Consider the following 23,851-nt stretch of genomic DNA (forward strand, 5'->3'; position numbering starts at 1 on the left):
TCCTCCTGCTGCTGTTTGCTTCAACCCTTGGCTGTCCTCCTCTGCTGCTGAACTTTTTCACTTAATGATCCAGAAAACATTTCTTTCATTTTCAATATTCTTCTGATGTTGAGGAATGATGGCTGCATGCTGATTTTTACAGTTCATACTTGCTAGCACAAGCAGACAGTTTTCCCCTGAGGTTCCTGCAGGTGGACGGCTTCAGTTGGTGAGAATGCAGATATCCCTTAGGTGATCCTTAGGAGGAACCCTGTATTTCTCTGGCACCTCACAAAGCATCTTTAGAAGCAATCTTGTTTTCCTCCTCCAGATAAACGTGTGGGTCAAACTGCCTGCTCTGCTAGCTGCAGCTCTGCTCCACAGCCAGGAGAAAAACCACGCTGCTGATGCCACGTTTCACAGCCGCTTGGAGACTACAGAAGACTTGACTTTTAGGCCAAGTTTTTATTTCTGTTCAATATGCTTTAGATCAGTGTTTCCCAACCCTGATCCTCAAGGCACACTGACCTACATGTTTCAGATGTTCCTCTTCAACACACCCCATTCAGATGATTGCAATTTAGCAAAACCCTGTTAATCAGCCATCAGCTGAAATCATGTGCTGAAGCAGAGGAATGCCTAAAACCTGCAGGGTCAAAAATATTGTTTTATATGACTAATTCCGGTTTCTTACTATCTGACAGACTGGCTGGTAGAGCAGCCAAAACTTGTACTCAAGTAAGAGTACAAGAACTACTACAATATATTTTTACTCAAGTAAAAATATCCATGAAAGGTCCAAGAAATGAAGAGTAAAAATGAATTTGGTAAAAAGGTGACTCAAGCACTGAGAAACTGAGCAATCATTTAATATTTCAAAATTACATCATATCTACCAAAATATAAAGATGTCTGGAATTTTTGGAAAATAATCCATATAAAATAATTACAAAACAAGATTTTTCAGATCAGTTTCTTTAAAATAAAACTTAGAAACTAACAAAAACTGCAGATGTCTGGTGAATTTTTAACCAAAAATTAACCAAAGTTACTCATAATAGGTAGATTATCCAGAAATGTACTAGTAAGACCATCAGTACTTCATAATAAAAGTACTCAATATTAAAAAGTACATCATTGTGAAACTACTCTTAAAGGTAATTGATTTTCTAAGAAAGTTCCTCACTATCCAGATGCTGGATGATCACCTCCATGCACTGCACTGCCATCTTGTGGACTCTTTGAGGTAGTAAATTGTTGCTCACTATTTGGTTAAATCAGTGCTGGTGTCCCATGTCCAACACACCAGAGTCAAAGGACTGAATTTCCTCCTCATTCACCCAAGCTCTACAGAGTCTTGCTAATTACCTAATTATATGACGTCACTAAGATGGGATGGAAAGTTTCAGATGTTTTTCCTCCTTGTGAAGTGGACGTCCCCAAGGTGGGCAGCTATATTTTAGAAGGAGGAGCTGTATGATTACCTGTCAGATGAAAAAAGTTGGTAGCTTGATTTCCACTTTCCATCACTTTTGATGGCAAATGTCTGTTTACCAGGTTTAACGTGGTAAATAATGTTAGACATCTGTCCTATGAACTCAGTCAGTTTTTTATTCCAGCAAACAACAGCATGCATCACTTTATGTTTTCTCAGTTCCACCACTTGTACTTGTTTACATACTAGCCTCATATTAGGTCTGAAAATGAATGTCGATTATAAAATGGTATCAAACTTTCAGTCAAGGAAACATTTTTATTACAGGTAAGATTTTTAATTTGTGACTTCTGAACACAAATTTCACAACTTCTTGCCTGAAGACACAACATTTCTTTAGGTGGACACCTCCAGCTCTCTGGAGAAAAGGGACAGCGGTAAAAAGCCTCTTGTTCTGCCTCTTTTCACAGCTCTTCTGAACACATAGTTGTTGTAGCGTTTCCCAAATCGGAGGCCAAATGGGTTGTAGTTGAATTTACTGCGGCGGTCGTTGCACAGGAGCTGCTGTTGCTCCTCATCCTGCCTCAGGGAGAGACACAGGTTGGGATCTTCTGCCAGGAAGTCACCTGCACGTCTTCTCCTGAGGGCTGAGAGGAAAACACACCGTCAGGAAAACACTAAAATAAAAATAACCACCCACACCAGACACTACGTCCTTATGTACTTAAGACTTTGTTTACATATGAATTAAATGATTAAATGATATTTTTTTAAATAAATCTTTTAAATAACCAAAAGATCGCATACAGAATTAAGGTCACCTGGTTGGTTGGTTTTGTCCCACCTAGACAATGTTTGACTTGTCCACATTTTGTAATATCAGTATTTAAACAATCTTATCTGTTTGGGACAGAAATGTTTTGTACGTACATAAACAAACCAGTTGTTGTTTTGTTGACACACCCTTATGTGTGTCACAAGGGAACATGTGGATTTAATGCTCCATAGTTCTTGCTGTGGAACATGAAAAGGACTGTGAGACTTTGAAAAAATATGTGACTTTATCTTAAACAAACTGATCAGGCAGTAGAAACCTCCTAAGGATGATCAGTGGAGAGCAGATTGACCTGAGTTTACGAGTATTTATTTGTATCTGTACCCTTGGTGGATACATTGTCGATGCGTTTACAAAAATACCTGACAATGTGTTTTTCTTATGGACTATTTTCTATAATTTATTTCAAAAACTGTTCTGAGATCGATGAATAATAGGGCTGGACAAAATCTAGAAAAAGTAAAGAGATGTGAATACTTTGTACTGATTTTTTATATTATATTTTAAAGTTCTACTATGGCAGCATGCTCAAGTAAAACTGCTTTTTGTGGCGAGCCACACCAAGATTATTTTCACATCTCTTTTCCTGTATTATCATTCCAAACTCTCCAGATTAAATACTCTTTAGATTTTATTCTTTTTTATCTCATATATCTTGTCTCATATGGTCTGTCTTTAATTTAAAATATTTTTTAAGTACAACTGTGCTGTTGAAAAGTAATCTGTCCTTTTGTCCAGTTCATATGTTGGAATTAACAGGACAGTTGTTTTTGAATCTCATCCCATCCATATCAGTCTTCAAAGTGACACTTTCTTCTTCTTTGTCTTTTAAATATAGAGGCATCTCCAGTGAGGATAACAATGTAAAAGCAGTAACTATTAACAAATAGTTGTTTTCCTTTTCTTCTTGTTAGAAATATATACACACTCTTTTTATATTCCCTGAGCATTTTGATGTTACTGGACAGCTGTATGTTCTCCTCACTGTCAAAATCTGTCATTTTAGTAAAACTAATTCAAATTAGCAATGCAAGTAGTTCTGAAGACAAAATTCACAAAGAAAAGTCTAGTCACCTGCAAATAAGTATTGGTTATTTCAGGGTAATCACAATAATCATATGCAAAATGACAGATTTTAAGCTATAATACAATATGAACTAGAAATAGAAGAATTTCTGCCTTCTATTTAAGGCAGAAATTATGTCTTAAATAGAAGGTTTATCACAAAGATATGTTCCTGGACATTTAGCAACTTCAAAATCTAAGAATTAAAAGAAGCAAAAATGTGCACTGTAAAAACATGTGCGTGCGCAGTTTGTCACGCTGTAGCTAGATACATCTGTTTAAAATAAAATGGATTTTGTCAGGTAGCCCACCTGTTCCATGAGTTTTCTGTACAGGATCAAGTCCAAATGGAGCTGCTCCCACACTCCCATCATCATCCGCAACGAACAGCACGCACACCACAGCGAGGACCACCAGGCGCATCTTTGCACAAGCCAGTCGCTCTCACTGAGTCCAAACTCCAATTTATACCAGTGCAATGGAAACTAATGTGTTCCGTGCATTCAACCCAGTTTTGGTGTCTCCACCAGGTGACCTTTTGTTCCTGAAGCTCACAGCCAATCACAGCGGACCTGTCTGCTGCTGGTGCAAGTACTCAAATGCATCATTCATCAGCTCTTCTTGGAAATGTTGACAGCTCACAGCGCTGCTCACTTCATGCTGATATTGCTGAAGAAAGGACATTTTTCTTAAAAATAAAGAAATGTTTAGATTTACATTGTGATTGCTTAAAAATCAATTGTAGAAAACAAAACATTTAAATTAAATTTTTTAAAATGTAGGAGAAATGTAAACTGCTGTGAATACATTCAAAGTAAAAAGCAGTTTGGCCCGATTGGGCCTTTTACTGTTTTAACTCAAAGTGAACATATTTAAATTAGGATAACTTATAAAACTAAGTTTAGTCAGTTTTCTAGAGTGAAGCAGACAGCTGTGTTACATTGTGCCACAGCACAACTATTAGTTATGTACTCCCCAAATCTGGCTTTTTGTTTAAACTGTAGCTAGAAATTCATATAATGTCCTTTGCCAGTTTATATCAAATACACAGAAGCATGTGTTCTTCATAGAGGAGAGCAAATCTGAAATTTATGGATTACATGAAAAAACAACATATGGCAGCAAAATAATCATTCTGAAAACACCATTTGTCCAGTTGTGGCAGCATCATGATGTGGGGATGCATTTCAAAATGGTAGCTGACCAGCGATGAGCCATGAAACAGGAGAACCCAGCAGAAACAGAAAGGCTTAAAAATACTGAGAATGATGCTGACAAGATGCAGGTTTTTGAGCTGGAAAAGAAGGCAAACATGTAGACTGAGGAAAGACAAGTGATGAACAAGGATTTTATGAATTGTTTTTCACAGTTTCTTCAAATGACTCACTTTTGCACCAACATCAATTTTTAAAATTTTATCTAGATCTTCATCTAGAGCTGTGGTCTCAAAATGCATTACAGAATCCTGCAATTTGTCAATGTGTCCCTGGGCTTACACAACTGAACTAAATGGTAAAATTGCCTCACTAGCATGCAGTCCAGCTCTAGAGTGCTTTGCTAATGAGCTAATATTGAAGCAGGCATGTTGAAACAACTAAGACACTGGAAGACACAGGAGGACTGGAGTTTAAGATACTGATCTAGAGTCAACAACTGCACTGATCAACCCAGGTGAAAAAAAATACTGTAGTATATTTCAAACATACTTACATTTGCGGAAGTACTTTTTAAGAATACTAAGTATTAAGTGTTCTACATATTAATAAACATGATTTGATTAAAAAAATAATTGGACAGTATTTATTCCTCTTGTTAATCTACCATTTCTCTTTCATACATTATATTCATTGTTAGCTTTCAGGGCTCTGTGATGGACTGGTGACCTGTCCACGGTGAACCCCGCCTCTCATCTGATGACTGCTGGAGATGGGCACCACCAGCCCCAATCACCACCCTGCAAGGATCAGCATGTTCAGATCATGGATGGAAAGATTTTAAGGTAGATTGTCTCCCTTTAAGTCCACACTTAAAACAGCTTCATAGTCAATGCCAACATCATCTGATTTTATGATATTGCTGACTATTTTTTCCACTTCAAAGAAGTCACCCAGAAATGTTTTTTCACTCCAGGCATCCGGTCCCAATCATTATCAGTTCTAATGATGCCACATACATAGTGAGTCCACAAATTGTAAGTCGTACTTTTTTCTTTGCTGTTTTTCTGTACTCTTTTAAATACAAAAACTTTCTCTGTTTAATTGTTTTATTCTTTTTTTGTAGGTTTCTGTGAAGTGCAGTGGTCCAGTGAATGGGAATGTTCTGTCGTTGATCCTCACTGTTAGAAAGGAGAAATGTCAGTTTTTCTGCAGTAATCCAGGAATACTGTGACATTGAATTAAAACAATACTCTGTCCTTGGTGAAATGTTTTTCATATTTCCTCTAAAGTGTAAATATTGTTTTATTGTGCTAATTTTCATAAGAATGTTATCTGTAAACTTTGAATATATTGACAGTTTGTACAATTCTCTGATAGTATATTGACAATGTACTCTTGATAAATATGAATATATTGAATACACAATGTAAGTTTTTTCAGCCAGAAAGTGTGTTGTAATTGATCCTTCTGTTTTCTGGTAACCTGATGTGTTTGCAGTACTGTAGTGTGAATGAAGCATGTAAAGTACAAAGTGGCAAAGCAGAATAATAAAATACATTAAATACCTAAAAAATGTACTTCTTTAGGAATGATAGTAAACCAAACGTGTAATTTTAGCATACTATGATCACACTATTAATACATAAAATATGTAATGCTTATATACTTAGAAGATATTTTAAATACATTTTAAATGTAATTTGATCACAAAAGTAGTACACTTAAGATATATTAATCAAGCACGTTTATAGTACATACAAAGCTGTGTACAAAGTATAACTTTAGTTGTTCCAAAAACAGCATGTGATAGTACACTTAGTACAATTTAAATTGTGATTTTCTACAATTGAATTGCTATTAAAATACAGTAAGCACAAAATTAGTTGTTCCAAAATAGAATACTTCAAGTTAACTAATCCTTAGCTGGCTTGAAGTATATTGATGATTATGGCTTCCAGTATGCTAAAATTGAACATACTTAATAAATATATTTTTCCTGCTGACTGTTTTTCTTTTTTTCCCGTTTTTTTACGACTGTATTTTCAGGTTAAACCTCAATATGGCTTCATGACTGATCTGATCTAAAAACAGTGTCAGCAACAGTGAAGTTGCAAAAATTACAGAACATTTGAGTCTATTAACTTTTGAAGATTCTCTGCGCGTTCCTGGAGAAGAAGTGTGCGTGGGTATGTTGGAGCGCGCTTGTCTCGGGTACGCGCACTCCAGTGGAGCTCTCAGCTAGACATGGCGGCGGATCCAAAGCCGGACTGGCTCTGCTGTCTTCCCTCTTCTTGGAGTTATGGAGTGACTCGGGATGGACGCATATTCTTCATTAAGTAAATATGACGCAGACAATCGGGCATGTGTCATTTCCTTACTTGTCCTATTGTTGGCTTCATCGCCTCACATTTTTTTCCTTCCACCAGCGAAGAAGCAAAGAGTACAACCTGGCTGCATCCTGTTACTGGAGAGGCTGTGATCACAGGCCACAGGAAAACTCCAGGTAAATCACCAGGATGGCTTCATTTCCCTCTGCAGGCGCGCATGGTTGTCTCGGAGTTGTGTTGGAAAAAAAGGCGACAAGTTGCGCAAAGATCCGTGGAAGACGAAGGAAGGGGCGAGGGGTGGGGGGTCTTTTCGCTGCAGCAGAGCAACAACCTCCTCTGCTAAACAAAACCACACACACACACCCACCCACACACACACACACACACACACACACACACACACACCGCCCCCCCCCATCTCCCCCCCACACGGTTGGTTCCTCCACCTGGACAGTTTGCGACAGACTTCTTAAAACTTCCGTCACGTAGCCATGGACATCGGTATGAGCCGACGTTTGGATCCGATCCCCGCAGCGACATTTAAGTCGCGGGTTGCTGAAGTCCTGCAGAAGAGAGCTGATGAATCTGAAGCCTTTTCATGGATCTGCACATCTGATCGGTGTAAATCACGTCCTGACCAAGCCGTCACCGTTTCCTTCTAGCCCGATTACAATGTTTGCACGGCCAGCTCCACCTCCCCGTCCTCCTTCTGGGTCATGTAGCACCATGAGGAATGAAGGTGTTGAACCTTCAGAGGGACGGATGGCTTTATAATGATGCACAAACACAATATGAGGTCCAGAAGCTACATTGTTATGAGACGAGCTCCAGCACTCATGTTCCTTCTGTCCTGTGTGTGGCTTTGTGTCCTCAGATTTACCAACAGGATGGGAGGAAGGATACACGTTTGAGGGCGCTCGCTGCTTCATCAAGTGAGTAGGAATGTCTGTGGATGAGAGGAGACTCTCCTCCTCCACCATGCCTCCTCTCTACTCCATGCCTGAACAGGAACATGGCACAGGGGTCACAGGAGACAGGAAGGGTAATCAGGGGTGGGCACTTCTGCTCATCAAGTCCTGTGTCCTGCATGTTTGAAATGTTCCCCTGCTTCAACACATAAATGTCATTATGAGGCTTTTACAGAAAATAGAGACAGAGACAAGCTGAGTAGATCGTTGCACCTTGTAAACATATTTATACCCCTTTAACTTTTCAGCATCTGATCATGAAACAGCCACACAGCTCAATGGATTTTGTGGGATTTTATTTGACAGAAAAACTGAAAGTCTAAAATATTTATGAAAGGGAAGGAAATGATCCATGATTTGGTTCTCGTTAATCTTGGTTTCATTAATTTATTTTACCAAAAGATTTGAGAATGAGGTGAAGGTTCTAACAGGACAGAGACCAAAACATGCAGCCAGAGCTGCAATGGAATGGATTAAATCAGGAGATTCGGTTCCTCTAGATCTGCTGTCCTGCAGGTTTTGAATGCATCCCTGATCCCACACACCCGAATCAAATGATTGATTTACAAGTTTGGCAAAGGTCTGGTAGAGAGCCATTTATTCCATTCAGGTGTGTTGGAACAGGGTTGCATCTAAAACCTGCAGGACAGTAGATCTAGAGAGGAACCGGACTGGAGACCCCTGGTTTAGATCAAAGCATATTTATGTGTTAGAATGGGCTAGTCAAAGTTTTGGCCTAAATCCAATTTGGAATATGTAGAAAGATTTCAAAGCTGGTGTTTACCATCCAGTCTCGCAAAGTTTGATCTATAATACAAAGATAGGTTCATTGACTGGTATGCACAGCCAGTAGCTGCTGACGTTTGAGTTCATTTGTCACGAGCCGATGATCCCACCTCTGTTCTTCCCTCTCCAGATATCCAGTATTCAGGAATCATTTTCAGAAGTTGTGCTGCTCTTCTTAACAGCCTTTTCTTGTTTTAGTGCTGAATGTGTGTGTGTATCATTGTGTACATGAACATTCTGTGGACCTGTCTGACAACAAAAAAGCCCTGCAGCTTTCAGCGCCGTACACACCCTGAACTGTTCTACACACGTTCTGAGAGCTGGTACTTTGATTTGTGCTTCTCACTTTCCCACGTTGTTTTGCTGCTGTTTCTTGTGTTATCTGTGGCCGTTTCTCAGAGCAGCAGCTGACACATACGCTCTGCTAATATAGCCACTCTATAAATAACCTCAAACCACCGCTGCTTCCAATGTATGAACGCTGCCTTCCTTGCTTATGTGCTAATACACATACATGCTGTGGTCCATTTTAAGGATGAACACATGGACATGCATGTAAAGATATTGTCCCTGGAGAATTCTGCAAAGACATCGTGGCTTCTATGAGTCACAAGCTAGAACTAAGGATGATCCAGTCCTCTTATAGTGGGAGGCTTGATGGAATTCAGGGCAGTTAAAAAAAAGAATTGAGGACAGTGGAGGAGCACAGCCAAAGATCTGCTGTTGCTATCACCTGATATCTATTCCCTTTATTAACAAAGATATTGGAGGTAAACTTTTATACTATATACTTATGTTTTTTTAACCTGCACCAAGAACCATTTAAGGAAATGAAATGAAAACATCTGGAGAAGACACTGACTGCAACTTATCCTTCATGAAATGTAAACAAAAATGGAATGGTGTCAGATTTTAGCGGTTGTAGGATTTCTTTTATTTGTCTTTGGTAAAAGACCAGGATCCATTTCTCCCGTTAGGGATAGACAGGAGGTTTTGGTTTGGTTGCATTTACCCAGAATGCCCTGCATTACTTTCTGCTTTTGGAGCGGTCTCCGGTCTGCTTGGCTTTTACATGTACATTCAAACCACACTTTGAATGTACATGTGGTCTGACTTCCCTTTAAATGAACTCAGACCTGGTTTATAGGCGGAGGAGGGTCCACTTTTTTTGGTCTTCATCAGAGTTTGAAATGGATTCACTAACAAACCGGACTTTCTAGGTAAACACACTGGAGTTGGATTAAAGCGGACTATAAGGGTGTATTCACATTGCTACTGATGGGTGGTTGAAGGATTTTTGCAACATTTCAACTATCAGTCATCAGGTACTGGGAGGGCTCTGATGTCCACTGATCCAAACAAGTGTTCTTTATTCTGCAGGTTCTCATCATATAAATGACCCAACAAAGAGAAACAATCCAGTAAAATGTATCATGATGAGAAATCCTGCACAGCTAATTGAAGTCAGCTTCAGTCATTTCACTGTAGTTTACAACAGCATGAGATTATTTCACTGGGGTTATTCAACATATTAGTGTCAAAGTAATTGGATAACACACCACTAGTAAATGTAATTTATTACATTCAAATAACTCTTTCTTTAGATGAATCTGTATTTACAGTATAGAAAACTACTTTGTAGGAGGGTAATAAACATTCTAGCAGGTAGGAATTGAGCTTGAAGCATCTTGTGGGAGCCTCCAGATACCAGAAGACCGAAAACTATTAAGGAACAAACTGTTGAAGGGGGAAATGAGCAACAAAATGAGCGTTTAAACAGATTCTAAATATTGTGAGAATTAAAGTATATTCCTTAGTGGTTTCTATCTCAATCAGCAATTCTATAGATTTCTTCCAAAATAATAACATTTAACATTACATCATGTTGGATGCATTTGGTGGACTGGATCCATTGACTAAATAAGCTACTTTATGGGCCATGAAATGAAAATTAAATGGAAGTTGCTGTTTTCTTTAACAACCAGATGTACAAAACCAACTACCATAAACTCCACACAGTATCAGACGAAGAAGAAAATGAATTGATAATGTTGGGAAAACTACAAAGTACAAAAACATCCAAACAAACTAGAAGAAGTCAAAAAATCCATTTAAACAAGTAACTGGAGCTGTATGCTTCAGTAACTGGTGCCAAACTTTAGACATTTTTCATCTTTTTCTTAGCTGCTTTCCCCTGTCTTGTTTTACTTCACCAACAATAAGAGTCAAGTCATATTGCCGAAAAATATCACAATGTTTATTTTTCAAAGTTTTTTTCCAATTTAAAAGTTTGTATTGAAGCAGAAACTATCTTGGAAACCAAAGAACAATTTGTAATAAGTAAAATGTTAACAAATTTTCCTAAATCTTCTGACATTACCTATTTCAACGTTCTGAATGACGATGCCGGGGGGAAAGCCTTTAACCTCACCCAGGTGCATTAGTGAGGGGGGTTGGGAGAATGCGGCTCCAGGGTAAAGTGCTTTGATTCATCAGTATAACTAGAGAAGTGGCATAAAAATTCAGTCAACCTTACAGAAGATTATGTTGTATCAATATATGCTGAAAGAAAATCAACAGTGAGCAAAAATATATAGCAGCTCTCCGACTCACTGTTTTAGGTAGTTTCAAATAAAATGGACTTCTAAGGATTTAATCTCCAAAAAAGTTTATTTGTACCTGAGCAAACTTTTTAAATATCTTTGTAGGCTCTTCTGTTGGGCAGAGATTTAGGCAGTGAATATTGTGGAAAAATAATTACCAACTAGTCAACATTTTTCACAATAAATATATTCCTAATGGGGCTACTGCCATGAAATCCACACCAACACTGTTTAGTCAACAGAAGCATCTTAAGATGTGATTAAAAAACAGCTCTTTCAGAAGTTCAGTAACTCCCAAAATTATTCATATCTCATCATTGGTTGATTTTCTTGAAGGGCATTCCAATGGTTAATCCAATGAAATCTCTGTCCTGCTGGACCCAACCTTCCCTTCTCCTTTAACCCAGATTATACATTTTGCCATTTGAGTTGGAGAGAGAAGTGGTTCTCTCTGTCCCCCAAACTTTGTCCAGGCGTTTCAGTTATTAAAATCTGTTAATAACGTATTGTAAGAAGTTTCTCTGAGCCACCATTGATGCTAAGCGCTAAGATGCTTGTGCCAATGTTACTTTGATTTGCGTTTCCCCATCAGATACTGTTTCCCCGGTTACGTCGACAAATTGTCGGTTGTACCTGTGCTGCACCAACAAAGACCTGCTGCGCGGGTGTGTGTTAGAATAATGGCAGCAAAACACAAAGAACTTTGCACAGCTTTTCCCCCAAGCTAACAGAGTAAATTAGTAATGCTGTTGGATGTAGATAATGTTACCTAAATGACGACCAACCAATGCCAATATAACATTAAACTTGTTAACAAGTATAGGCTACTAATTTGTTGTCTATGTTCGAAAGTGGGTAGTACTGGTTACATTCACTTGAGTAACTTTATGTGAAAAAAGGTACTTATAAAATTAGTTGTGCTGCACTCTATTTTTTCTTTTAGTTGAGTAATATTATTGCTACTCTTCGTTGATAGATTGATTTTGCATTTATAGAAATAAACTTCAGACATTGGAAACATTAGATTTAATGAGCAGCTTCATTCATTTATGCCTAGGTTCACCTCTAAATGTGACCAGCATCACATACTGTTTGAACGTCCACTGGCTAACTTATTTAGGATTTAACAGATGTGCAAAAAATTTCATATTTATTTTAATTAGATTTTTTTTCTTGTTTTTGATTTGTTTTTCTCAAAGGTCCACTGTGGCGCTTCCTTGAACAAGCCATGGAATAGATCTGTGGGTTAAACAAAACATGATCTTTACATTTAAAACACAAATTAATTCTCAGATATTGAGATTTCCACACGATCGGTTCTAGCAGAAGGTAGCATTCAACGTTAGCTTGTGCTAAATGATAAATCATGTTCATGCCAAATAATACCAAACACACAAGACATCGTTTTGTATGTCCTGTGTGTTTGTATATGTAAGTATTTACTTACATCACCATCATCTGCAGATTTGCCATGAACAGTAGGGATTGAATTTCTGTCAGTCATAGCACTTTGACAAATCCTGCCTTTTCCTGTTGGTAGTTTTAAGAAGACTCCTTCCTAAAATGATCTGCACCTATTAAACTTCAACTTTCTTTTGCAAGCAAAAATAAAATGAAGCCACACAGCTCTGTTCTCTGTGACTGAGAGACAATGCATGGACTCATGCTCTGTGTTACAGTTGACAGCAAAATATTTCCCTTTTCCAGCAGCCATTGTGCAGCAGTAACTTGTAATGAAGTGGGTGGAGCTCCACTTGGGTTGCCAGGTGAGGCGCTGGACTTGGGGATGTGAGGTAAAAAAATTGTGACCAACAATTTAGAGGTTTTTGAAGCAGCAAAATATTTACTTATTCCCAAAAAACAGCTGGGTGCTTTTTCTTTTTTTGCTCTTGCACAGTTTCTAGAAGATGGAGATGCCCGAATGGAAGTACAGAAACATGCAACAAGTAAATTTTGCTTAATAGTGGACCCTTAGACTATAGTTGTAGTACTGTCAACAAGTAATAGTTTTACATTTTTTAATACAAAAACATGGTGGTCCACTGGTGGACTACTGGGCCTAGCAAGTTTTCTGGGGGAACATGAACATGCATAATATATTATCCTATAGAGTTATGTGTGATTTGTGTACAAAACTACAGTTTTGGCTGTAGAGCAGAGATAAACAACCCCCTGGATGTTAGCTTCTGTGGTAGTGCTAAGCCGGTTTCTACTGTGCGTATTATTGCATATTATAGTTTATCTGTCGTTTCAATTATTAATATTCAATTCAAATTCAATTTAAAAATACTTTTGACCAGAATCAGGACTAGAACCTTTTCATCTCTGACCTTTGCTAACATCACAATTTGAGCTGCATGAACTAAATTGAATCCTAACATGGTGTGATATTTCCACAAAGAGCTCCTTGTTATGTCTGGAATGTCTGACTGGTTGAATATTTTTGCAGCATGCCTCATGAGCTCCTTGGTCTTGTGTGAGGAATGCGTTTTATTTCCAGTAAAGCAAATTTCCAGCAAACTTTAATACTTATGTTTTTCTTTAAAATGTCCCCCATATTTGTTTTTATGAACTGATTAGGGGTAATCATCCAGAACAAAATCATCTCCTTGCTACATAGTTTTTAAAACATTTCCAATATACATAGTGCTTTTTGGAGTAATTTGTGTGTTGTTATTTTGTTTCTGCATATTTTGTATGTGTGGTACTGGTACAGGTAGTTCACTTTGTGTAGCTCTTTGAACTATTATGACAATATAAAAAAATGTTTTTAAGATTTGTGCAAATTTGTAAAAATAGGAAACCCAAGAGCTCACATAATGCTTTGCTGATCCGTCTTTTGGCAGTAATTCCCGGCTCTCTTCAGTCTCTCCTGATTTCTCAGTTGAGACGGCCGAACGGCTCCAGGGGTCCAAACTCCTCCCACTGAACTCAGAGACCCTGAGAGCAACAGAAATGTTTCTGGATCTTTCCTCACATTTGACCTGACTCTGAGGTCTACAGATAATTCATTTGATTTCATGCTTGGTGTTTGACCTCTGACCTGCACTGTCAACTGTGGGACCTTATAGAGACAAGCGTGAATCTTTCCAGATAAAGTTCAATCAACTGAATTTACCACAGATGGATTCCATTTAAACTGTAGAAACACCTCAAGGATGATCAATGGAAATTTTGAGATTGAGTCAAATGCCTAAAGATAGTTAAGCTAAGTTTGTGGCTTCATATTCAAAAAGACTTGATGCTGTAATTGCTGCTAACAGTGGTGGACATTTTGACAAAAGACATTAATACAAGTTGGAATGAGGTTATAATACAACATGCAGAAAAAGTGAAGCACAGTGGATACTATCCTGATGTGTTGTCTCTCTCTCTCTGGTGGATCATTTTTATGTTGTTGATCGGTTGGTTGAATGATAACAGATTTAACACAAATAATAACATAAGTGTGCAGATCAGTTCTTTAAAGATCTTTGGCCTAAAACAAATCAACATTGAATTTGTGCTGTTCAGTTTAGCCTCTGTAACAAGAAATAAACACTTGCAGTAAAGATTTCTTGATTTCTATATAATTCATCAGGTGTGTCAAGTTCCAGATTGTATGACTTATAAAGATTGAACATGCTTTAACCTTAGAATGATTATGCATCACATGATGATGCTGTTCCTCCTTTAACATGTGACTCTGGAGAGTTCAGGCACAACATGGCCCTCACTCGTATGAACTGAAATGTTCAGAGACTTCTCTTCAATGTTTTCAAACCAGATAGATTTTGAAAACATTGAGTGAAGAAGTTGCTTAATGCTGTCAGACCACCCACATAAAGAAGGGGAACTCTGAGTATGAAAGATTTAATACTGTTATTCACACTGTGAGGATGAATGACAGACTTGGAATGTCATCAGACGGCTCTGATACTGATGCTCTGCTCCTCTTGGAAAACTTTCAGATATTTTACTAAATACTAAAGCTTTCAAAACTGAATAAATTATTTGGTACATAACAGAAAGGTGCCGAAGCCATAACACTCATGTGTATGCTTTTTATTATTCTTGTGTGGCAGTATGGCAGAAGTAGAAGATTACTGTGAAATGGAAGAAAAGCTGGTTTTTCTGAAGTGTCTCAACCAGATGTATTCAGTCCCTTTTACATTAACACCCTACTTAAAACCCACTGCAAAAGATTGGCTTCAGAAGTCAAGTACGTGAATCTAGAGCTGAATCCCTGCTGTTCTTTTTCTGGCCATGGAAGTTTAAGAAAATATTAGAGGAACCCAACATTTATTGTCATGAAATACAAAGCTGATAGAGACTAATACTGTTAGTCTGTAAGCCAAAAATAATCAGTATATTATTTAAAGATACTCATAGCATACTTGGAGAAGAAGCATTTTTAATCTTCATTTGAAAAAGCAAAATCAGTGTGAAAAGGTATTTTGCTTTTGAGGCTGATGAACAGAAGAGCTGGAGAGTCGGGTAGCAAACAATCCTCTGAAAGACCAACTCTGTTTTAGAAAGGTCTGCAGCAGTGAAACAGTGATCCGCCACCTAATGGTGATTAGATATCAGATATTACTGATAAAATGACATGTTAAAAATATTAGCATTTAGTTTGAAATGTTATCATTCTGACCACCCTGCTAGACATGCACCGCTAAAGACCTGCATCTGTATCTGCAGAGAAAGCCGGTTCTACTCAGTATTGACTGATCTGAAAACGTATGCACATCATGTTTTAATGATTTTTCTCTGTGATTTGTTTTTCAAGTCATTTATGGTTTTCCTTCTACTTCACACTGAACACGACTTGGTGTTGGGCCACCACATTCATTCCCAATAAAAGGGCCTGAAGTTTGCAGTTGTGACAAACTAGACAGATTTGTGAGCAGCTTAGTTTATAGATTTGATAAAACGTGGGGATATTGATGAGTGTGAACGTATTAGTGCCGCACTGTAAAAAAAACAACAACAAAAAAAACAGAAGAAAAAAAATCCCATACTGCCTGTTTTCTGAGCCCAAGTCAGTTTCTGTCAGTCTCCTAATATTTCTTTGGATTTCTTTGTTTTAGAAGCCGCACAGCTGAGCTTCAGATAGGAGCTCCTTTACAGCCTGCACTCAATATAGCAGGATGTGGTCAACTTTACTGTTGACCACAGTGGATTTTGTTTATATATGAATGACCAATGAAGAAGTGGATTCGTTTTGACGTCCCACCCAACTCTGCCACTGTTTCTGTGGAGACCCTCCCTGCTCAGTGGGAGGCAGAAGGCTCTCTGCTCTGCTCCTCAAATATCAAATCCCTGCAGGATTCTGTCAGCTGCTTGTTCTCTGACATATCCGTCTGTGTCTCACCGTGGCTTGTGTGTGTGTTTGTGTGTGCGCTTCTGTTTCCTGGCTGGAGTTGTTTGATGTTTGCTCCATGCTTCACTGAGTATTCCCTGAAGACTTTCCCAGCTCTCATGTCTAAGAATGTGTCTGTAATTGTGAAAGTGTGTATCTGTATTTTGGCTTACTTTTCACATAAAGCAGTCCAATGAAGGGGTGTGTGTGTGCCTTTCTGCAGTGTGCTTTCAGCTTGACCTGTCCTCTGAATTTGCTTCTGTTGGCTTTTCTCAGTGATCGTGGATTCCTGTGATGGATCAGAACTTTCACATTGTTATTCTTACATTCTACCTCTGCAAGTGTCATTTGTCTGTCTCTTTGTGTGTGTTAGATTTCACAGTGGTCATTCTCATTTCTTCTGCTCTTTTTTATTAGAGACATTATGGAAACTTGAGCTGAATGTGAATCACGTCCCAAACTTCTATAATGCTGCACTCACTTATTTTTCACATTAGAAGACCAGGTCCTGCAGCATCTCCTGGAATTTGTGCAGTTTCTCTGAGCATTGCATTTCACACATGCACACACCCCCCCGCACACACCCCCACACACGCACACATGTTCATCAGCTATGCAGAATGAGGCGTCTGTTCATCTGAGACCTCCACTATCTGGGTTTGACTCCTCCACAAATTTTGGAATTTTTTCTTTCATACACAACAAAAAATCCTGCTAATCAAATGCAACAGGTTTAACCACCTCTAACAGCAGGAAAAAAATGTTTGTCTTGCACAAAGCTTGGAGAATCAGCTTCAGAATGGTTACGTAGCCATTTCTGATCTATTTAAAGGCCATTGTTTGACAGCACAAAATTTTATTTACAAGTGCAACTAATTAGGATAGTTGTCAATTGTCCCAGGAGTTGATGTCCAAAACAAGATGCTACAGATCTCAGTTAGTATAAAGCTGCATACACATAAAAAATGTGCAGCACCATATTTTACGCACAAGTCAGTATGTGTACATATGAACGTGGTGTGGAAGTTTGTGGAGATATACACAATTATTTTACCCGCAACATAAAAAATGTGCAGCAGTCACACAAAGTTTTTCTGTGGACAATAGCAAACTACAAATCGCCAAAACTCACTTAAATCCACTGAAACATGACTCCATTAATTATTATTTAACTCAAAGAGCATCGAACTCTAGGCTTTTCTTGATTTTGGGTTGCAATGTGTACATAGCCTTAGCTTGCTGATAAAAGTTACATTAGCTAAGCTAATTTTGCTAGCTCAGCAGTAAAAATAACGGTAAATGTTACTAATTTAAGGGAATTGTATTATTTTTAATATTATTATTGTTGTAATGCCTCCAGCATAGCAATTGCTGACACCTTTTATAAGGCCTGCCCTTATTGACTATGGCATCCTGTGAGGTACAAACTACACAAAAAAATCTCATTGAAAACTGCAAATATTAAATCAAAACAAAATATTTACAAACAACCAACACAGTGTCAATCAAAACCAACATTTATAAACAATCTCCACAATTTAGAAATTAGTTATTTAAATAATTTACACACTCCTGACCCCACTAGGGACAAGGGTGTAAGAAAATGGATGGATGGATAATTTACACAATTCATTTTGAATAGTTTATTCATAATAATTAATTGTAATTTACTGTCCATTACAAAGTTCAAATGAGGAAACATCCTATTGTCCTATGTCGAGGTCACTCATACACAATGATGCAAACTGGATGATGCAAATATTGGACTGGATTTCTGTCAGGAATCTTGTGGATTAGTTGTGATCATAGTGAGTTTGACTCTGTGGAATTGAGAACCAAACGTTTGGCAGCGGCTTGACGTCAGACTTCATCGTAGCCATGCCCTCCACTGGAACGTTCTGGTGCTTTACAGCAAGTGAAAGAAGACAGGTTATCTGTCTTCTGACACAGGGTCATGTTGTTTAGGTCAAGAGGGTCAGATGAAATCATTATACTTCCTGTTGTCAGGGGTTGTGGCTTAAGTGATGTCATGATTTAGCCATTGATATTGTAGCGGACCAGTCCCTGAATGTTTGGTCTCTCACTGAGCTTTTGTGTATGCGATGTCGTGTTGGTAAAAATATGAATTGGCAGTTCAGACCTCTTAAGAAAATTTGAGATCTGTATTGTCGAACCGGTGCATCTGTAGAGCAAAGGTTTGGACTAATTGTATTTAAGGCAAAAGGTGAGTTAAACAGGGGACAGGTTCACCATCGTTCCATCTGTAATTTGATTTGAATATGTCGGACATGAAGCTGACCTTTGATCACCTGTGGAACAGTTAACAAGCTTGACCTGGTTGTCATTCGACTTGGAGCATATAAAGATGAAAAAAGTGTTCAAAGCCTTACTGGGCCGTGGCACTTCACTGTCTGCAAATCCACAGATAAATAAAACATCAATCACAGATGGAGGGAGGAATAAAATAAAAAAGGAATCAGGCTGCAAGACCTAGAAATGACACTGCAAAGGAAGGAGCTGGGAGTCACGTCTGTCCTGCAGCTTTGAGGGCTGCTTCATTGTGTTCATGCATGCATGTCTGCTGTTACACTTTGCAGGCACTCAGTTCCTAGGAAATTCATCACAGTATACATCTTAAGAAATCTACCTACCTGAAAGACAACTCCATGTACACTGTTAGGTCCAACAAGGCCACAACATATTTGAGGACACGTAGGCAAAACTGAGGGTTCAAAAAATTATTTTATTTCAAAACTCTCTTGAACTTTTCTTTTGGTTCAGCTGCTTTAATTTTCTGTGGAGATAAAAAGAGAGTTACAGTGGGGCAAAAAAGCATTTAGTCAGCCACCAATTGTGCAAGTTCTCCCACTTAAAAAGATGAGAGAGGCCTGTAATTTTCATCATAAATATACCTCAACTATGAGAGACAAAAGGAGAAAAGAAAATCCAGAAAATCACATTGTCTGATTTTTAAAGAATTTATTTGCAAAATATGGTGGAAAATAAGTATTTGGTCAGCTACAAACAAGCAAGATTTCTGGCTCTCACAGACCTGTAACTTCTTCTGTAAGAGGCTCCTCTGTCCTCCACTCATTACCTGTATTAATGGCACCTGTTTGAACCCGTTATCAGTATAAAAGACACCTCTCCACAACCTCAAACAGTCACACTCTAAACTCCACCATGGACTAGAGAGCTGTCAAAGGACACCCGAAACAAAATTATAGACCTGCACCAGGCTGGGAAGACTGAATCTGCAATAGTGTGAAGAAATCAACTGTGGGATCAATTATTAGAAAATGGAACACATACAAGACCACTGATAATCTCCCTCGATCAGGGGCTCCACGCAAGATCTCACCCCGTGGGGTCAAAATGATCACAAGAATGGTGAGCAAAAATCCCAGAACCACACGGGGGAACCTAGTGAATGACCTGCAGAGAGCTGGGACCAAAGTAACAAAGGCTACCATCAGTAACACACTACGCCGCCAGGGACTCAAATCCTGCAGTGCCAGAAGTGTCCCCCTGCTTAAGCCAGTACATGTCAAGGCCCGTCTCAAGTTTGCTAGAGAGCATTTGGATGAGCCAGAAGATGACTGGGAGAATATCATATGGTCAGATGAAACCAAAATAGAACTTTTTGGTACAAACTCTACTTGTCGTGTTTGGAGGAGAGAGAATGCTGAGTTGCATCCAAAGAACACCATACCTACTGTGAAGCATGGGGGTGGAAACATGATGCTTTGGGGCTGTTTTTCTGCTAAGGGACCAGGACGACTGATCCGTGTAAAGGAAAGAATGAATGGGGCCATGTATCGTCAAATTTTGAGTGAAAACCTCCTTCCATCAGCAAGGAGGATGAAACGTGGCTGGGTCTTTCAGCATGACAATGATCCCAAACACACCACCAGGGCAACAAAGGAATGTCTTTGTAATAAGCATTTCAAGGTCCTGGAGTATCCTAGCCCGTCTCCAGATCTCAACCCCATAGAAAACCTTTGGAGGGAGTTGAAAGTCTGTGTTACCCAGCGACAGCCCCAGAACATCACTGCTATAGAGGAGATCTGCATGGAGGAATGGGCCAAAATACCAGCAACAGTGTGTGAAAACCTTGTGAAGACTTACAGAAAACGTTTGATCTCTGTCATTGCCAACAAAGCGTATATAACAAAGTATTGAGATGAACTTTTGTTATTGACCAAATACTTATTTTCCACCATATTTTGCAAATAAATTCTTTAAAAATCAGACAATGTGATTTTCTGGATTTTCTTTTCTCCTTTTGTCTCTCATACTTGAGGTATATTTATGATGAAAATTACAGGCCTCTCTCATCTTTTTAAGTGGGAGAACGTGCACAATTGGTGGCTGACTAAATACTTTTTTGCCCCACTGTAAATATCCTGTTTCCTGTGTCCCCCCAAAAAAGGAAAACAAAAATCCCAAAAGTATTAACAGAAAGGTGGATCTGGTGAGCCGATCAAAAAGAACAAAACGGTACAGCAGGGGGCCGACCATACAGGGCCGTCGAAGCCCCTACTAGTACCGGACTATGGCCAAAAGGAATCTACTGCAAAAGAAAGAATCGAAAACAGGACAACCGGTCCCACCAGGCAAAATCACAACGAAAAATGGCAAACAAACAAAGGCTAACAAAAATACCACATGGCAGGCTGGAGACGTCAGCTGCGGCCGACAGCTACTGGGGACGAGCGCGCTGCGTCAGGACGCATCCTGGTGGTGGTGTTGGAGCGAGTGGAAGGGCCGACTCCCAAACATGTTGAAACCCAGCCTATTTATAGGCAGTCCAAGAGCGCCACAAATTAACAAGACCAATTACATTACAAAAAGGAATTATCCAAACTCGAAAGTCTATTCAACAAAAGTCATTCAACTAAAGTCAGTACAAAACAATCTAGAAAGAAAAAAATAAGCAAAAATAATTATAATGTGCCCAAAGCACATAACATACACACTTTCAAACACAACACGCAATTGTTTCACAGAAAACTGTCTGGGAACTTTAATTCCACTGCTGTTAACTTTTAAAAGTCCTGCACAGCATAGTGAAGGCTTAATTAGGAAATCAATTGTCTTTCAAAGCAGTGCTAAAAGTAGCCAGGGGAAATGAGCTGTGCCATTTGTGGTAAAAACATCTCCAGATTCCAGGATTATCACACTTTGTTTTCCTCACCCTTTCAGAAACAGCTTGTTAACTCTTAGTCACACAATTTGAAAATGAACAGTTGATGCTTGAAGTCATCAAGCCAGGATGTAATTTAATGTGACTTCAATCTGCAGTAGGTAACTTTTGTTAAAACTGTCATTATGTCCTGACTGAATTGTATGAGATAAATTATTTTGAAAAACCCCCCAAAAAACTCTGTTGCCTCCCAGTGATCCTACTGCCATTTATAGAAATACACCACCGCTGGTCAGAAACAACCAATTGGAACGAAGAGGGTCTCAGCGCTGTCAATCATTCTCCTGTATGTGCTGCACTGCTCACACCCTGCCCCTTACTCTGTCCTGTGCTATAGCTCCTTCTCCACATGGTGGATGAACAGTTGTCCTCCTATGGTGAGTTGTTTTTCTGCCATTTGCACAGCTGCAGCAAACTGGCAATCTTGAGCAGAACATACACACCGTGCTGAGATCTGCCTCATGCCTATGAGATATTTCTTCTGACTGGCAGCAGTGCATTTCTGCAGATGGCTGTACAACCACAGGGAGAAAGCAGAGGAGCTATATTTTTTTCACAGATTATCTGTCTCATACAGTCGGGACACAGTGACAGTTTTTTAGAAATGGAAAAAATCCAAATGCATTTTTTTTTTCAAAAGTTACTGATTGCAGGGTTTCCCCCTGAAAACTTGCTCAGCCTGGTGATCAGGGCACCAAGGTGTCTTTGTATTAAAAGATATTAAATTGACAGGAATGGTAAAAATATTACTGGGTAATTATGTTACTGCAAGACATTACTGACAATACATAAAAAACCCACAACTAGAGTCTTAAACACAACAAATGGAAAAATACAATTAAAATAAGTATCAATTATTTGCACTTTTATTAAATCCAAATGAAGCCATCAGTTAGTGGATCTTAAAACACAATGTAATGCTGATCACATTTAGAGCCGGCCCAAGGCATACATGAACTAAACTGCTGCTTAAGACCTTCAGGGCCCCATAAATGGTAATGTTTTAACACAAACCACAAATATAGAAATGTAATGTGTTTATTATGATTATAAATGCTGTGAAATTTGATTTCATGGTTTCAGCATACATACATTAAAAGATTTTAAATTACTACTAGTATGCACATTGTGATTGCAAGCAACACATGGTAAGATCCACACCTCACCACTAGTTTGTTTCACTTTAGTTTACTTTGTAGCCACTACTTCATCTATATTTTACTCACCCTCAAACAGTGGCAACATCATGAGAATCCCTAACATCCCATTAAAACCAGAAGTCTATTCGCATCAATTGAATAGACACATCCTGTCACACCCAGGCACCTGATCAGGTTTGGGGACAACAATACTTTTCAAACTTTGAGATCTGTTTTCTCCTTGTTCTTGTTTGCAGAATGCCAATATTCAAACAACCATATAATCTTTTTTTACTATTATTTCTAAGCATTTGACATCATTAGAATCCACACTTTAAGAATCTGTAAATAACTCAAAAGGCTGGTTCCTGGTTTTGTCGTGGCCAGGGACATATTTGAACATCACCTATAGTTTGTGGTCCTCTGTTCGGCTGTAGTAACATGATGAAACTCTGATCCTGCAATCTTTCACCTTTTTATTTCCGCTGTTGCCTAGCAACCAGTGAACTCTTCCTCTGTACGATCCATTCAGATGGAAAAGCAGAGAGCACTGAACCATTTTGTGTGTTAGTTAAAATATACATAAGTTAGATTGGAACTAAAATCTGTAATTATGTAACTTTCATATTTGGAAATGTTTTGATTACTTTGGTAACTTTTAGGCCCACCTCCCATTTAATTTCCCTTTGGGATTAATAAAGTATTTTTGAATTTGAATTAATTTAAAAGATTAAGAACACACCAGGAGGCGTGGTGGAAGTCTTTTGTTTGTCAAATGTCCGTGTGACCATGTGAGTTTTTGGTAAAATAACTTATTGACCAATTTTTGAAGTTGAAACATTAGATTATGTCAGCTTCAGTTTTAATCTGAGTTGTAAGAGATTTTTAGATTTAATTTCATCCATATTTTTGCAAGAAATAAGCTACGTATATTTTTTCAAACAATCAAACAAAACACTTGTTGCTGCTCACATATGGAAGTAAATATGTGCCATAAGAATTTGAATAAA

At 38.5% G+C, this 23,851-nt stretch overlaps 1 protein-coding gene and 1 long non-coding RNA gene across 11 annotated transcripts in view; both read left to right on the forward strand.

The window, feature by feature from the left end:
* Window positions 1-4,101: 4,101 nt before the first annotated feature.
* Window positions 4,102-5,727, forward strand: LOC114160932 (uncharacterized). Its single transcript, XR_003598902.1, has 3 exons — window positions 4,102-5,313; window positions 5,445-5,505; window positions 5,595-5,727. It is a non-coding gene; the product is annotated as an uncharacterized LOC114160932 (long non-coding RNA).
* Window positions 5,728-6,218: 491 nt separating this feature from the next.
* LOC114160928 (pleckstrin homology domain-containing family A member 5) overlaps window positions 6,219-23,851 on the forward strand; it is a 153,869-nt gene continuing 136,236 nt past the window's right edge. For 4 of the 10 annotated variants that reach the window (XM_028043868.1, XM_028043869.1, XM_028043872.1 and 1 more), the window contains exons 1-3: window positions 6,241-6,807; window positions 6,898-6,974; window positions 7,673-7,730. In XM_028043868.1, the coding sequence (XP_027899669.1) occupies window positions 6,716-6,807; window positions 6,898-6,974; window positions 7,673-7,730 (227 nt within the window). In that variant the 5' untranslated portion in view covers window positions 6,241-6,715. Of the gene's footprint in view, window positions 6,808-6,897; window positions 6,975-7,672; window positions 7,731-8,750; window positions 8,889-23,851 lie in introns of those variants that run through there. The other 6 variants (XM_028043877.1, XM_028043876.1, XM_028043866.1 and 3 more) reach the window with 4 other exon arrangements.

Source organism: Xiphophorus couchianus, chromosome 17 (genome assembly GCF_001444195.1).
Source record: "Xiphophorus couchianus chromosome 17, X_couchianus-1.0, whole genome shotgun sequence".
Taxonomy (NCBI): Eukaryota; Metazoa; Chordata; class Actinopteri; order Cyprinodontiformes; family Poeciliidae; genus Xiphophorus; species Xiphophorus couchianus.